Source organism: Eptatretus burgeri, chromosome 6 (genome assembly GCF_056783735.1).
Source record: "Eptatretus burgeri isolate ZD-2024b chromosome 6, Ebu_testis_v1, whole genome shotgun sequence".
Taxonomy (NCBI): Eukaryota; Metazoa; Chordata; class Myxini; order Myxiniformes; family Myxinidae; genus Eptatretus; species Eptatretus burgeri.
The window spans coordinates 111,947,322-111,963,389 of NC_140966.1; the positions used below are offsets into that span (position 1 = coordinate 111,947,322).

The 16,068-nt window shown below is 42.0% G+C and overlaps 1 protein-coding gene across 1 annotated transcript; it reads right to left on the reverse strand.

The window, feature by feature from the left end:
* Positions 1 to 1,151: 1,151 nt before the first annotated feature.
* Positions 1,152 to 9,987, reverse strand: LOC147025637 (DNA polymerase delta catalytic subunit-like). Its single transcript, XM_085886814.1, has 7 exons — positions 9,791 to 9,987; positions 9,503 to 9,655; positions 9,261 to 9,363; positions 4,389 to 4,521; positions 3,694 to 3,807; positions 3,427 to 3,577; positions 1,152 to 1,544 (listed from the first exon to the last, which is right to left on the reverse strand). The coding sequence occupies exons 3-7, from the start codon at positions 9,360 to 9,362 to the stop codon at positions 1,448 to 1,450; spliced, it is 597 nt and encodes a 198-aa protein (XP_085742940.1). The 5' UTR covers position 9,363; positions 9,503 to 9,655; positions 9,791 to 9,987; the 3' UTR covers positions 1,152 to 1,447.
* Between the last annotated feature and the right edge of the window lie 6,081 nt (positions 9,988 to 16,068).

Here is a 16,068-nt window from a genome sequence, read left to right on the forward strand (position 1 = left end):
GTCCGACCATCTCACACTGTCCGTTTTGGGTCGTGGTCCGACCATCTCACACTGTTCGTTTTGGGTCGTGGTCCGACCATCTCACACTGTCCGTTTTGGGTCGTGGTCCGACCATCTCACACTGTCCGTTTTGGGTCGTGGTCCGACCATCTCACACTGTTCGTTTTGGGTCGTGGTCCGACCATCTCACACTGTCCGTTTTGGGTCGTGGTCCGACCATCTCACACTGTCCGTTTTGGGTCGTGGTCCGACCATCTCACACTGTCCGTTTTGGGTCATGGTCTGACCATCTCATACTGTCCATTTTGAGTTGTGGTCCAACCATCTCACGCTACCCATTTGGGGGATCGTGATCCGATCAACTCACATTGTCCATCTCGGTCGTGGTCCGACCATCTCACCTTGCCCGTTTTGGGTCATGATCTGACCATCTCATACTGTCCATTTTGAGTTGTGGTCCAACCATCTCACGCTACCCATTTGGGGGATCGTGATCCGATCAACTCACATTGTCCATCTCGGTCGTGGTCCGACCATCTCACCTTGCCCGTTTTGAGTCGTGATTCATGGTAAAGTCATGTTCAGATCGCTCAGCATATACTGATGGAAGAAAGTGTGCCAAACCAGGTATGCAGTGTGGTGCAACAGTAGGAACAAGAAAGGGGGGACATATAGTCAGGGTACAAGAACACAATGGGCAACTGTTTTCAAATGATACCAGTGAATGCTAGCAAATGAGACAGCCAGCTTGATATAGAAGGGTTAACATTAGGCCATGGTGTACCTGTACCATGACCAAATTCCAAATCCTCATCCTACCTGATAGCACATTGTGAGAAGTGGTCAACTGTCCAGATTTCTTGCAGAACCAACACATTTCAGAGGATGTCATTGACAGTGACGAGCCTCTTCAAGGTCCCAACACCGATCCATATCAATGGAGTTTGGATGATGCATCGATTAAAATACAATGCATGCCAGACTGTGTATCATATATGACCTCTTGATGGACAACAGAAAAGTCCTCAACACGTCTTGCTCTCCACTCAAACAGCCAGGACAGGGAAATACCTCAAGAACAGCAAAGGCACAGAAGGTGGTGAGTCGCCGACACCCAACTACAGCGGTGTCCAAATAAAACACCAAAAAAAAAACAAAAAAAAAACCTTTTATTTGCAACTTACAACAAGCAAAGTTTGAAAAAAGGATGACCAGTTTGACCTTCATGAGGAACCAAGAAGTACAAAATGTTCATTAGAAACGCCCGACGCACCACATACGATCTTTACAAAAATGTCATTGGAGGAGGTGTCATGTTCGTGAAGGTCAATAATGAAACAAGGGGGTCATGTCGGGCTCAGATTGGCCAGGCCAGAGATAAAGGGACACGGCCTGTTGTGATCGACTCCATGACCCCCGGGCACACAGGAAGGGGTCAAAGAGCTGCTCACCAGGACGGAGGTCCAAACCTCTCCACAAGGCGTTCTTGGTCATCCAGATCCTTCATCACCTTCCTCCGCATGTAGAAAATGGGACAGTCGCGACTGGGATGTAGGAGGAAAGGGTAAGGGGGGAGGTGGGGAGGGCGTTGAGGGAAATTATCATCCATGGTACTGAAATGTCTGCCAAAGCACATTACAGCTCTGGTGATAGATGGTGTGACATCATATCTGAAGAGATTAAAAAAAAAACTGTAGCAACACCACATCCCAACATTTTCATCTACTTCACGTAGTACAAGTGGTACGACAAAACCAAAACAGGGAATTGAGCCTGGGTTCCTCAAGAAAATGACTTACACTTTCAAAAGATAACAAAGCATATACAACTGATCGAACAGCCAGCTTTACATTCCCATCTGAAGTACGGCGGAAAGCAGATCGAACAGCCGGCTTAATGTACCCATCTGAAGTACGGTCGTAAGCAGATCGAACAGCCGGCTTTACATTCCCATCTGAAGTACGGCGGAAAGCAGATCGAACAGCCGGCTTAACATTCCCATCTGAAGTACGACGGAAAGCAGATCGAACAGCCGGCTTAATGTACCCATCTGAAGTACGGTGGTCAGCAGATCGAACAGCAGGCTTAATGTTCCCATCTGAAGTACGGTAGTAAGCAGATCGAACAGCCGGCTTAACATTCCCATCTGAAGTACAGCGGAAAGCAGATTGAACAGCCGGCTTAATGTACCCATCTGAAGTACGGTGGGAATCAGATCGAACAGCAGGCTTAATGTTCTCATCTGAAGTACGGCGGTAAGCAGATTGAACAGCCGGCTTAACGTTCCCATCAGAAGTACGGCGGTAAGCAGATCGAACAGCCGGCTTAATGTTTCCATCCAAATTACTTTGTGCTCAGAGAAGCAGAGCTGAGTTTGTACACTGAATCAGAACAGTTCTTAGTCGAGTGTGACCCTGTCCGGGTTGGGGTTTGATCCTGGTCGGGGGGTAAAACAAAACCCTTCCGGGATCAAACCGAACCATACACCTCAATGGAGCAAGCACACCACCAACCTGCCCTGCTTGACATCGTCTCCGACTAGTACAACTACAATTACTAGTTTAACAGTGACAATGAATCCCACCTTGTCCGAGGGGAATGTTTCGGCCCGTCTTGGAAGAACCGATTGGCCAGGCCCAACATTTGCCTGAAGCAAACTTCGGCACAAACTTGTCATTTGTTCAGGGTGCTGGTGACAGCTCCCGCACTCTTATCAAAACACTCATTCGTTCCTCTTAATTTCCCCGTCTTAATCAACTTCCACATCGTCTTCAATCTCATTCCTCCCTCCAGGTCTTCAACACAGTGGCTCATCACCATCTCAGATAGTCCTCAATCCCAAACCATGATCTTTTCTACCCTCGTTAACTCCACCCCCACCCCGATCCCTTCTCCTTACAAATAACCAGTTTTTCCTCCCGAGAGTTCCCTTCTGTATCCATCTTGTCCACCGCACACATTCTCCTCTGCTCCCCCATTCCTCCCCACACCCATCGTTTGTCCGCCTCCATCTGCCTTGGCGTTTCCTCCTCTCCCTTCTGTTCCTTTTGTCCTGTTGCCCTCTGATCAGCTCAATGTACTAGTACTAGCTCTTCCACGAGCCTAGACGATAGACCCCGTGGAATCTGTAATGCGTGCCTGCCCATGTCCGCAAACAGGACGCCCAGATCACGTCCATCCAAGGGACGGTGCACCTTGTGATGAAACATCAACCGCACAGTTTGTAGTCAGGTCAAGAACCGAACTTAAACGAGACAGCTCAAAAGGTTGAACCATCCTGTTGAACACTGACAAAGTGCATAAGGACAGACAGACAGACAGACAGACAGACAGACAGACAGACTCGATGGTGTGATGCAATCTGCATGATGATGACTGACTGACGGTACACAAAATATTCTCCCAAGCACAAGTCTTCATCCTGACCTCGTACAAAGCACATCCTCATGAAGGCTGCCTTGACAACGCTGACATTGTGTCCACAGACGTGCAAACTTCTCCTCCAGGGAACTCAGGTGAGTCACCTCTCGCTGGTAAAGCTCCGACTCGTGCGTCTGGCAGAATTTGCAAACAGCACCTGAAAACCCGGGAAAACGACCGAAAGGGATGAAAAAACAACCCAAAAATAAAACAAAATGCACCACTCCATCAATCAAACGAGTGACCGACGGTGTTCGACCCGCTCTGACGTACCTGGTCGCGACAGCAGCGCTTTGCAGCCGATGCAGGTCGCTCGTTTTTTTGCAAATGCCATTAGGCCTCCAACTTTAGAGGTGAGCACAGTCTTACAGCGCGTGTGTTCCCCTTCTGCACACACACAACACGGAACGAAACTCCAACCCGTCCATCGTGGACAGCGTGACTGACGTGACGTCATAAACTCAAGACTCAAACAGAATCATATGTGGTTGCACTCGTTCGAACGTCCATCGGAAAAAAAGTTGGGACTGAAACTCATATCGCAGCAAAAGCATCCACTGTGAAGGTTACTCGGTCTGTCTGGGCCTGTCATGCTCGCACTCACGGCGATTTACCATCAGCGCGTCCTCCCTGACGATCGGTGGATGTGCCGTCCCTCCAATGGACGTTAAACCGGTGTCCCGTTGCCCAGCATCAGTTGGTGGACGTTAAATATCTCATGGTGTGTTTTGTGACGAGGAGGTGAGCTGTTGCCGGCACCATTAACAAATTACTTCTCAACCTGCAGGGAGTATCGTCCCCCACCCCCCCCCCCGCCTCCCCCAAGAAAATGACCACCCACAGCAATGCCTGAGAACAACACAAAATAATAATAATAATAATAATAATAATAATAATAATTACAAGCACATCCAATAAATAAATCGGGCCGTGGGTTCAAATATAACAGCCGGAGCGAAGGTTCATACTCAGCAATGTCGCCTCTGCTTTGCTATCCCCCAGGATTGGCTCGAAGATGCGTAGCAGGGGTTTGCTCAACTGCTGCTCCAAGTAGTACTGCGTATCTATCGGAACATTGTTCTCAAGCACATAGATGGGATCCTGGTAAGGGTTCAGGGAGAATGGGTCGTTGTTACAAAACATTGAAGAAAAAAAGGGGGGAGAGGTGAGAAATGCAGTGTGTGTGTGTCTATATATATATATATATATATATATATATATATATATATATATATATATATATATATATATATATATATATATATCTCAAAATATGTGGAGTGTGACGAGCACATAATCCGTGGCGATGCTCACCACAACAGTCAGGAGGTGCGTCTGACGTGTACACACACACACACACACACACACACACACACACACACACACACACACACACACACACACACACACACACACACACACACACACACACACACACAACCCGTTGCTTCGCTGACAGGAATATTAAGGGGTGGAGAAAGGAGGGGAGAAGAGAGGAGGGGAGAAGAGAGGAGGGGGAGCGAGGAGGGAGGGGGAGTGAGAGCGAGGAAGGAGGAGGGGGGATTGAGGAAGGGTATGAGGAGTGGTGTGGAAAGAGAAGGCAGTGTGAGGGAAGGGTCTGTCCGGACATAAATACTGTCTGGACACGTCCGGGGATAACCACCGTCCGGACATAACCATAGTCCAGATACGTCAAGGGAAGGTAGCATGAGGGGAGGGAAAGTTAAGGCAATGCGAGATGATGGTCTATCTGGACATAACCACCACCTGGACGATGGGTATACAAAAGAGGGGGAAAGAAAAAGAGGGGGGAGGGAGAGGGGTGGAGGAGCGAGGAGATAGCGAGATCGAGGAGGGGTGGAAAAGTGAGGAAGCAGGGGGGAGCAAGGAGGGACAAAAAAAGCAGTAAACAATGTGTAAATAAAACACATCACAAATAAAAACATGAATATGAATTACTTTTTAATAAGAGCTGTCATTATTGGGTTGGATACAGTACACGTTGCTTGTGGCAGGCTTATTCAGGTGTGGGAGACTGTCCAGTTGAGGTTGAAGGCTCAGAAGATGAAATGGAGGCTGATTTGCTTGGGATTTCTTTGAAGAACTTCATGATGGAGACCTGAGTGGCTGCCTTCATTTTCTGTTCGGAGACCTCCTTGTAACATTTCAGGACATTCTCCATCTCCTTACGAACCTTGGAACTTCTCATGTAGTTGGGATTGTGCTCATCATGAACGACTTGCTCAGAATGAGGGAGCACTAATGACTCCCTCAGAATGACGAGGCGCAGCAAAAGCGTCCGCAGTGAGTGAACAATTCACTCAGAGTGACGCAGTGTGGTTGTTGTTGTTATTGAATTAAATCCGCGCTGGTGCGAAAATGCATTTTCAGAACATCCTCTACCTTGTAGCAACTGCCAACTGTACATCCCGATCGGGAACAAACTGTACTGCCGTCGTCTGTAGGGTGCTCGGCAAATGGCTCAAGCACTCCAATTAAATGATTGGTAAGGTCAGCTGGCTTTGAAAGCGACAGTTATGTCCGAATGTCCAAATTAGACAAATCAACACTTTTTTTTAGCGTCGGAACTGCTGCTAAGTTTAAATCTGCAGCTAAAATTTTGTAATTCAGCTCAGTTTAACAGATTTCTCGAGGTTATGGCGTGTGCGGAAATGAAATGAAGTCACAAATGCTGGCGTCTTCTGGGCGTTTATAAGCATTGCAATGTATCCAGTGATTTGTAGCTCTGATGATCAAGGCATTCGATAGTATGAGTGATGAAAGTGGAACAAAAAAAACAAAAAACTTTATAACTATGAAATTGTTGAGGCCTGTTCCAAGTCAAGGCATGGTTGATCAAGCCAAAAAGCATGGTGGCTTCAGACCCCAGAGGAAAGCCAGGATACGCCTTAAGGCCGCAAAGAGAGCGAGGTGGCCGAGGATGCGCCTGACGAAGGATACAATTGAATAAGGCCGTTAATTATCTTCAAAAGGGATGTTTTAATTAACCCAAACACTCAATTTTCACTCTTGCACTCTCTTGGAGTTCGAGTATGCATGCAAAGTTTCAGGCTGCTAGGTTTTATGGTTTTGAGTCATGGAGGAGACGCGCACGCGTACGCACGCACGCAAACACCAGTGCATACATACAGTGCCTAGAGAAAGTTACCCTTTCAAAATTTTCACCTTTTGTTTCCTTATAGCCTGGAATTAAATTACATTAAATCAAACTTTTTCCACGTTTGCACATCGTAACTCACAACTTAAAAGTGAAAAATAAATTCTGCAAATTTCAGAAAATTAATTAAAAATACAAAACTAGAATTTCTTGGTTGGATAAATGTCCACCTCACTGAGTTAATACTTAGTCGAAGCACGAAGTTGCCATGGGAATGTTGATGAACAGCAATCTTCAAGTCATGCCACAGATTTTCTCTTGGATTTAGGTCAGGGCTCTGACTGGACCACTCAAGGACATTTATCTTTTTGTCCCTTCGCCACTCCAGTGTAACTTTGGATGTGTGCTTCGGGTCATTGTCCTTCTGAAAGGTGAACTTCTGTCTCAATTTCAGCTTTCTTGCAGAGGGCAGCAGGTTTTCCTCGAGGATTTTTCTTTATTTTACTCCATCCATTTTCCCTTCTATCCTGACAAGTGCCCCAGTCCCTGCTGATGAGAAACATCCCCATAACATGATGCTGCCACTGCCATGCTTCACAGTAGGGATGGTGGTCTTTGGGTGATGTGCTGTGTTCGGTTTGCACCAAACATGACGTTTTGCATTTTGGCCAAAAAGTTCCCTCTTGGTTTCGTCAGACCACAAAACCTTTGACTTCAGAATCTCCAGAGTGGTTTTTTGCATACCTCAAACAGGACTCAAGGTGGGCCCTTTTGAGTAATGGCTTCCTTCTAGCCACCCTACCGTACAGGCCAGACTTGTGGAGCGCTTGGGATATTGTTGTCACGTGCACACAGTGACCAGTCTTTGCTATAAAGTCCTGTAGCTCTTTCAAAGTTGCCATTGACCTCTTGGTGGCCTCTCTGATCAGTCTCCTCCTTGCTTGGTCATCGTTTGGTGGGACGTTCTGATCTAGGCAGGGTCTTGGTGATACCATACACCTTACACTTCTTAATGATTGCATTGACTGTGTTCCAAGGTATTAAAGGCCTTTGAAATATTTTTTATACCCATCCCCTGATCTGTCTTTCCACAACTTTATCCCGGAGGTCTTTTGAAAGCTCCTTGGTACTCATGGTTGAGTCTTTGCTGTGAAATGTACTTCCCAGCAGAGGAAACCTACAGGAAGAGCTGATTTTACTCTGAAATAATCACAATCACTACAATTTAACACAGGGGGAGGCCAATTAACTTGGTGTGTGATTTTGAAGGTGATTGGTTACACCTGAGATAATTTACAATTGCTATTATGAGGGGGGTGGGCCTCATCCAACCAAGATATTCTGGTTTTGTATTTTTAATTAATTTTCTGAAATTTGTCGAATTTCTTTTTCACTTGGAAGTTGTGGGTTTATCACTCATCGATATCCCATCGAGCAAAATTCGAACAACTAGAAAAGAGACACGTTCCAGAGCAATGCGGTGTTTTCATGCACCGAGGTGTCTATCACCGCGTGCCGTGATAGGCGGACCCGGACGTGAAGCATGGTGACAAGCAGATACAACTAAAACTGACTATTCCCCATTTCTACACCACATGATCGAAACAATATCGACGGAACAACAAGGAAGCAGAGGAGGACACAAACAAAGATGCAGAAGCTCTGGTTGGCAACAATATGGATACCTACGTAGTGGCTTATGACACTGATGCTGGAGATTCTGACAAATCTGGCAAGAAACAGCATTTTAAAGAGAAACGGTCAAGGTAGTTTTCATGGGTAAAACACGAGAGGAACCCAGTTGATGAGACACCAACTAATGTAAACACAAAGGAATCCCTTTATCGTTCCAATAGCAGTCTGGGCGTCCTTGTTGACAGTTTCTTTTATCGTCTGGTCAACTGGAATTCTGCCAAAGGGATTTCTTGAGTCAAGCTGCACAGATAGTCCACCCTGCATGACGTGTGCATGCACATCAGAACTGTCAACTTTAGGTGAAACATTTGTGCAGAGTAGTATGGCAGATAGCGTGCGTAGCTCGGTTTGTCATGGGCAAAGCACCAGGGAATTGTGGCTCGAATGGACCCAAGGTGCAGCATCCAGTCATCCTCTCTTGAAGGCCACAACAGACGCAGCAAGACCTCGACCATGTCAACATATGACATCCGGAATGTCTCCAGACTTCCATTTTCCCGTCTCAGGTCATCTATGTAGAGCTCAAACATCCTCAGGGTATGAGCACACGACTTGTTCTCCAGCACCTTTCGGAAGGCAGGTGGACAAACATCATCACAGATGTTGCCAATGACCTCCAGGGTTTCTTCTATGTGAACGAGGTCGTCCCTTTGATTGGTTTCTAGCCATGGAAGGAAGCCTTTCCATGCCAGCCTCATATCACCAAGTTTCAATGGAACATTCATATCTCATAGCCATTAGGGTCACTTCTGTGGCCATTTTCAAACAGGAACGAGTGAATACCTGAGACTATACCACCAGAGTTGAAAATCAACATATCGCGCAAGTGCCAAAAATATGAGGCACCATGAGAAATTGGTTAAGCTGCTCAGTGGGAAAGGTTATCATGCTTTAATAACACTCCTGTGGACCCTACAAACAAATAGACACCCGGAAGGTTTTGCTCCCTCAGGTGTACCGAAATCTGCTCTGGCCCATGGGTACAGAGGTCGACTCACACGTGGACAATCCGACCCCTTGAACTCACTTCCGATTTCATGTAGGCCGCTACTCCTTTAGCAGCACAGGTGATGACGTAAGGCACGCGATCTCCCAGGTTGGGCGCACTTCCAGGGTCCCTCTTACGCATCCTGCACTCCACACACACAGCCCGTAATGAAAAGCGACGCCTTATTCTACAAGGTCCAATTCACGACATGGAGAGCCATTCAGATTGTTAGGCTCTAACACTGACCAAACACACTCACAACACATTTCCAAGCAACACACCTCTCTGCGAGCTCCACATGCGCCTGTTTCCCAGCGTACTCCCCTGCAGCACGTGTCAGCTCTTTGGTAATCACCAGTTGTGATATATCGATGCGGTTGCAAAGGAGATCTGAGATGGTGTCCTTGGCGTGCTCCACAGCATTATCCGGGTCTCTGTTGTGCAGACGTCATAATCATTACAAAGTCTGTGCACCCATTTCATAACGGAACGACGGCCATCCTTTTCCCGATGGTATACCGATCCGAATGCCACTGTCAATAACCATAACAGTCTATCCCAGTCCATACCTGTCAATGAGGATTTTCTGGAGACATGTGTTGATCAGATTCACCACGAGAGGACAGTTGTCTCTCCGCACCGTCTCAATGCCTTTGCAGTCTAGTTTGTCGTGGATCTCGGTGTTTGAAGAATAGCAAGGACCAGCGTATCTCTTCTTGTTAATCAGCAGGTAAGGGTAATACACCTGGAGCACCGAACAACACTATTATATATAAAATTATCATCGCAAACGCTTCACCAATACTTTGAAACACATGCAACCTCGGTTTAGATCCCATAGAGGGCTCTGGACATCCATGGGGAAAAATTAAATAATCAATGACTGATCACAAACTTTTAAAAGATAAATGAAAAACAAAACTTTAATAACAATGTTGAAGACAATTTCGCAATAGTGACCATTTTCTTATCGGTGGTGGGAGATAACAAGAAGTTACACCAGTACGGAAGTCATCAATCCTGTTTGCAGCACCGTTACACGTGAAATCCAAAACACGTTTTCCAAGCGATGTCCCAAAGGCATTATTCCAGGCAATATTCCGAAGAGGTTTTTCCATGAGATAATCCCAAAAACATTTTTTCACGTCACAAAGACGTTTTTCATGTGGTATCCCAAAGATGTATTTTTAACGTGGTATCCCAAAGAAGTATTTTTAACGTAGTATCCCAAAGAAGTATTTTAAACGTGGTATCCAAAAGACGTATTTTTAACGTGGTATCCCAAAGACGTATTTTTAACGTAGTATCCCAAAGAAGTATTTTTAACGTAGTATCCCAAAGAAGTGTTTTTAACGTGGTATCCCAAAGAAGTATTTTTAACGTGGTATCCCAAAGAAGTATTTTTAACGTGGTATCCGAAAGACGTATTTTTAACGTAGTATCCCAAAGAAGTATTTTTAACGTGGTATCCAAAAGACGTATTTTTAACGTGGTATCCCAAAGACGTATTTTTAACGTGGTATCCCAAAGAAGTATTTTTAACGTAATATCCCAAAGAAGTATTTTTAACGTGGTATCCCAAAGAAGTATTTTTAACGTGGTATCCCAAAGAAGTATTTTTAACGTAGTATCCCAAAGAAGTATTTTTAACGTGGTATCCAAAAGACGTATTTTTAACGTGGTATCCCAAAGACGTATTTTTAACGTGGTATCCCAAAGACGTATTTTTAACGTAGTATCCCAAAGAAGTATTTTTTACGTAGTATCCCAAAGAAGTATTTTTAACGTGGTATCCCAAAGACGTATTTTTAACGTAGTATCCCAAAGAAGTATTTTTAACGTAGTATCCCAAAGAAGTATTTTTAACGTAGTATCCCAAAGAAGTATTTTTAACGTGGTATCCCAAAGACGTATTTTTAACGTAGTATCCCAAAGAAGTATTTTTAACGTGGTATCCCAAAGACGTATTTTTAACGTAGTATCCCAAAGAAGTATTTTTAACGTAGTATCCCAAAGAAGTATTTTTAACGTAGTATCCCAAAGAAGTATTTTTAACGTGGTATCCCAAAGACGTATTTTTAACGTGGTATCCCAAAGACGTATTTTTAACGTAGTATCCCAAAGAAGTATTTTTAACGTGGTATCCCAAAGAAGTATTTTTAACGTAGTATCCCAAAGAAGTATTTTTAACGTGGTATCCCAAAGGCGTATTTTTAACGTAGTATCCCAAAGAAGTATTTTTAACGTGGTATCCCAAATACGTATTTTTAACGTAGTATCCCAAAGAAGTATTTTTAACGTAGTATCCCAAAGAAGTATTTTTAACGTAGTATCCCAAAGAAGTATTTTTAACGTGGTATCCCAAAGACGTATTTTTAACGTGGTATCCCAAAGACGTATTTTTAACGTAGTATCCCAAAGAAGTATTTTTAACGTGGTATCCCAAAGACGTATTTTTAACGTAGTATCCCAAAGAAGTATTTTTAACGTAGTATCCCAAAGAAGTATTTTTAACGTAGTATCCCAAAGAAGTATTTTTAACGTGGTATCCCAAAGGCGTATTTTTAACGTGGTATCCCAAAGACGTATTTTTAACGTAGTATCCCAAAGAAGTATTTTTAACGTGGTATCCCAAAGACGTATTTTTAACGTAGTATCCCAAAGAAGTATTTTTAACGTAGTATCCCAAAGAAGTATTTTTAACGTAGTATCCCAAAGAAGTATTTTTAACGTGGTATCCCAAAGACGTATTTTTAACGTAGTATCCCAAAGAAGTATTTTTAACGTAGTATCCCAAAGAAGTATTTTTAACGTAGTATCCCAAAGACGTATTTTTAACGTGGTATCCCAAAGAAGTATTAACGTAGTATCCCAAAGAAGTATTTTTAACGCAGTATCCCAAAGAAGTATTTTTAACGTGGTATCCCAAAGACGTATTTTTAACGTAGTATCCCAAAGAAGTATTTTTAACGTAGTATCCCAAAGAAGTATTTTTAACGTAGTATCCCAAAGACGTATTTTTAACGTGGTATCCCAAAGACGTATTTTTAACGTGGTATCCCAAAGAAGTATTTTTAACGTAGTATCCCAAAGAAGTATTTTTAACGTAGTATCCCAAAGTAGTATTTTTAACGTAGCATCCCAAAGAAGTATTTTTAACGTGGTATCCCAAAGAAGTATTTTTAACGTGGTATCCCAAAGAAGTATTTTTAACGTAGTATCCCAAAGAAGTATTTTTAACGTGGTATCCAAAAGACGTATTTTTAACGTGGTATCCCAAAGACGTATTTTTAACGTGGTATCCCAAAGACGTATTTTTAACGTAGTATCCCAAAGAAGTATTTTTTACGTAGTATCCCAAAGAAGTATTTTTAACGTGGTATCCCAAAGACGTATTTTTAACGTAGTATCCCAAAGAAGTATTTTTAACGTAGTATCCCAAAGAAGTATTTTTAACGTAGTATCCCAAAGAAGTATTTTTAACGTGGTATCCCAAAGACGTATTTTTAACGTAGTATCCCAAAGAAGTATTTTTAACGTGGTATCCCAAAGACGTATTTTTAACGTAGTATCCCAAAGAAGTATTTTTAACGTAGTATCCCAAAGAAGTATTTTTAACGTAGTATCCCAAAGAAGTATTTTTAACGTGGTATCCCAAAGACGTATTTTTAACGTGGTATCCCAAAGACGTATTTTTAACGTAGTATCCCAAAGAAGTATTTTTAACGTGGTATCCCAAAGAAGTATTTTTAACGTAGTATCCCAAAGAAGTATTTTTAACGTGGTATCCCAAAGACGTATTTTTAACGTAGTATCCCAAAGAAGTATTTTTAACGTGGTATCCCAAATACGTATTTTTAACGTAGTATCCCAAAGAAGTATTTTTAACGTAGTATCCCAAAGAAGTATTTTTAACGTAGTATCCCAAAGAAGTATTTTTAACGTGGTATCCCAAAGACGTATTTTTAACGTGGTATCCCAAAGACGTATTTTTAACGTAGTATCCCAAAGAAGTATTTTTAACGTGGTATCCCAAAGACGTATTTTTAACGTAGTATCCCAAAGAAGTATTTTTAACGTAGTATCCCAAAGAAGTATTTTTAACGTAGTATCCCAAAGAAGTATTTTTAACGTGGTATCCCAAAGACGTATTTTTAACGTGGTATCCCAAAGACGTATTTTTAACGTAGTATCCCAAAGAAGTATTTTTAACGTGGTATCCCAAAGACGTATTTTTAACGTAGTATCCCAAAGAAGTATTTTTAACGTAGTATCCCAAAGAAGTATTTTTAACGTAGTATCCCAAAGAAGTATTTTTAACGTGGTATCCCAAAGACGTATTTTTAACGTAGTATCCCAAAGAAGTATTTTTAACGTAGTATCCCAAAGAAGTATTTTTAACGTAGTATCCCAAAGACGTATTTTTAACGTGGTATCCCAAAGAAGTATTAACGTAGTATCCCAAAGAAGTATTTTTAACGCAGTATCCCAAAGAAGTATTTTTAACGTGGTATCCCAAAGACGTATTTTTAACGTAGTATCCCAAAGAAGTATTTTTAACGTAGTATCCCAAAGAAGTATTTTTAACGTAGTATCCCAAAGACGTATTTTTAACGTGGTATCCCAAAGACGTATTTTTAACGTGGTATCCCAAAGAAGTATTTTTAACGTAGTATCCCAAAGAAGTATTTTTAACGTAGTATCCCAAAGTAGTATTTTTAACGTAGCATCCCAAAGAAGTATTTTTAACGTGGTATCCCAAAGACGTATTTTTAACGTGGTATCCCAAAGACGTATTTTTAACGTGGTATCCCAAAGACGTATTTTTAACGTGGTATCCCAAAGACGTATTTTTAACGTAGTATCCAAAAGACGTATTTTTAACGTGGTATCCCAAAGACGTATTTTTAACGTGGTATCCCAAAGACGTATTTTTAACGTAGTATCCCAAAGAAGTATTTTTAACGTGGTATCCCAAAGACGTATTTTTAACGTAGTATCCCAAAGAAGTATTTTTAACGTAGTATCCCAAAGAAGTATTTTTAACGTGGTATCCCAAAGACGTATTTTTAACGTAGTATCCCAAAGAAGTATTTTTAACGTAGTATCCCAAAGAAGTATTTTTAACGTGGTATCCAAAAGACGTATTTTTAACGTGGTATCCAAAAGACGTATTTTTAATGTGGTATCCCAAAGACGTATTTTTAACGTAGTATCCCAAAGAAGTATTTTTAACGTAGTATCCCAAAGAAGTATTTTTAACGTGGTATCCAAAAGACGTATTTTTAATGTGGTATCCCAAAGACGTATTTTTAACGTGGTATCCCAAAGACGTATTTTTAACGTGGTATCCCAAAGACGTATTTTTAACGTAGTATCCCAAAGAAGTATTTTTAACGTGGTATCCCAAAGACGTATTTTTAACGTAGTATCCCAAAGAAGTATTTTTAACGTAGTATCCCAAATAAGTATTTTTAACGTGGTATCCCAAAGACGTATTTTTAACGTAGTATCCCAAAGAAGTATTTTTAACGTAGTATCCCAAAGAAGTATTTTTAACGTAGTATCCCAAAGACGTATTTTTAATGTAGTATCCCAAAGAAGTATTTTTAACGTGGTATCCCAAAGACGTATTTTTAACGTAGTATCCCAAAGAAGTATTTTTAACGTAGTATCCCAAAGAAGTATTTTTAACGTGGTATCCCAAAGACGTATTTTTAACGTAGTATCCCAAAGAAGTATTTTTAACGTAGTATCCCAAAAGACGTATTTTTAACGTGGTATCCAAAAGACGTATTTTTAACGTGGTATCCCAAAGACGTATTTTTAACGTGGTATCCCAAATAAGTATGTTTTAACGTAGTATCCCAAAGAATTATTTTTAACGTGGTATCCCAAAGAAGTATTTTTAACGTGGTATCCCAAAGAAGTATTTTTAACGTGGTATCCCAAAGACATTTGCATGCTATCTCCCAAGGTCATTTTTCTATGCAATATCCCAAAGGCATTTTCCATGCTATCTCACAAATACATTTTTACACACTATATCCCAAATAATTTATCCATGCTATATCCCAAAAACGTTTTCCCACATGATATCCATGTTTGATTACTTCAATAGAACTCATGAGAGGCATCAATAACCATCCTTGACCATGTTGTGAAACGTCGGCCGTGGCAGTAATTTTTTTTTTCTTCCGCTCTCACTTTGTTTTTCCTTCGATGTAATAAAATTATCTTTTAAAGTTGTTTTCTCTGCAACCGCCTGACTGGTTGATACAAAACTTTCAACATAGGAGCGCCCACCCATGGAGAAGTTTTTATGATGATTGGATGGAAAATGTGGCCGGCTTTTCAAAAAAAAAAAATCAGTTTTCTACAGGCATGGTTCGCAGGGTGTTTCACGTATCAGAAATAAATGTGAAATGTTTCAGGTATCAGAATAAACCTCACATGAATATAACTGTGCTGCACCTTTCGCACATCTCTGAGCTTTTTAACTGTAGCTGACACATTGGTTAAATTACGCGCAGTTGCTTTTTGAGCTGGGACGGTGCAACATCGTGGAATTCCGGCGATGCACCGGCACAGCTCAGAGATACAGGGTCGTGAGGTAGCTTTCCAATGGAGATGATGGGGGATTTCGAGAGAATGATGTGTTAAGAGCACGTTACTTCTTCTGGAAAGAACAGAGATGGTCTGACAATAACCACTCTATCTTACCTGTGAGGAGGTAGAAACAACCTTGAATGAAGTCCAGTCCTGTGAGCCACAGCACTACACCTTAAATAATCTTCGAGCCAATCCAGACGAGACACAGGCCTTGCCTTCCATCTTAAGAACAGAG

Excerpts from the sequence above, each read along its gene's own strand:
- LOC147025637 (XM_085886814.1), bottom strand. The coding sequence starts at position 9,362 with ATGCGTAAGAGGGACCCTGGAAGTGCGCCCAACCTGGGAGATCGCGTG. Across the intron at positions 4,522-9,260 it reads CGGCCTACATGAAATCGGAA|GATCCCATCTATGTGCTTGA; the intron begins GTGAGTTCAAGG and ends AACCCTTACCAG. Across the intron at positions 3,578-3,693 it reads AGCGCTGCTGTCGCGACCAG|GTGCTGTTTGCAAATTCTGC; the intron begins GTACGTCAGAGC and ends CCGGGTTTTCAG.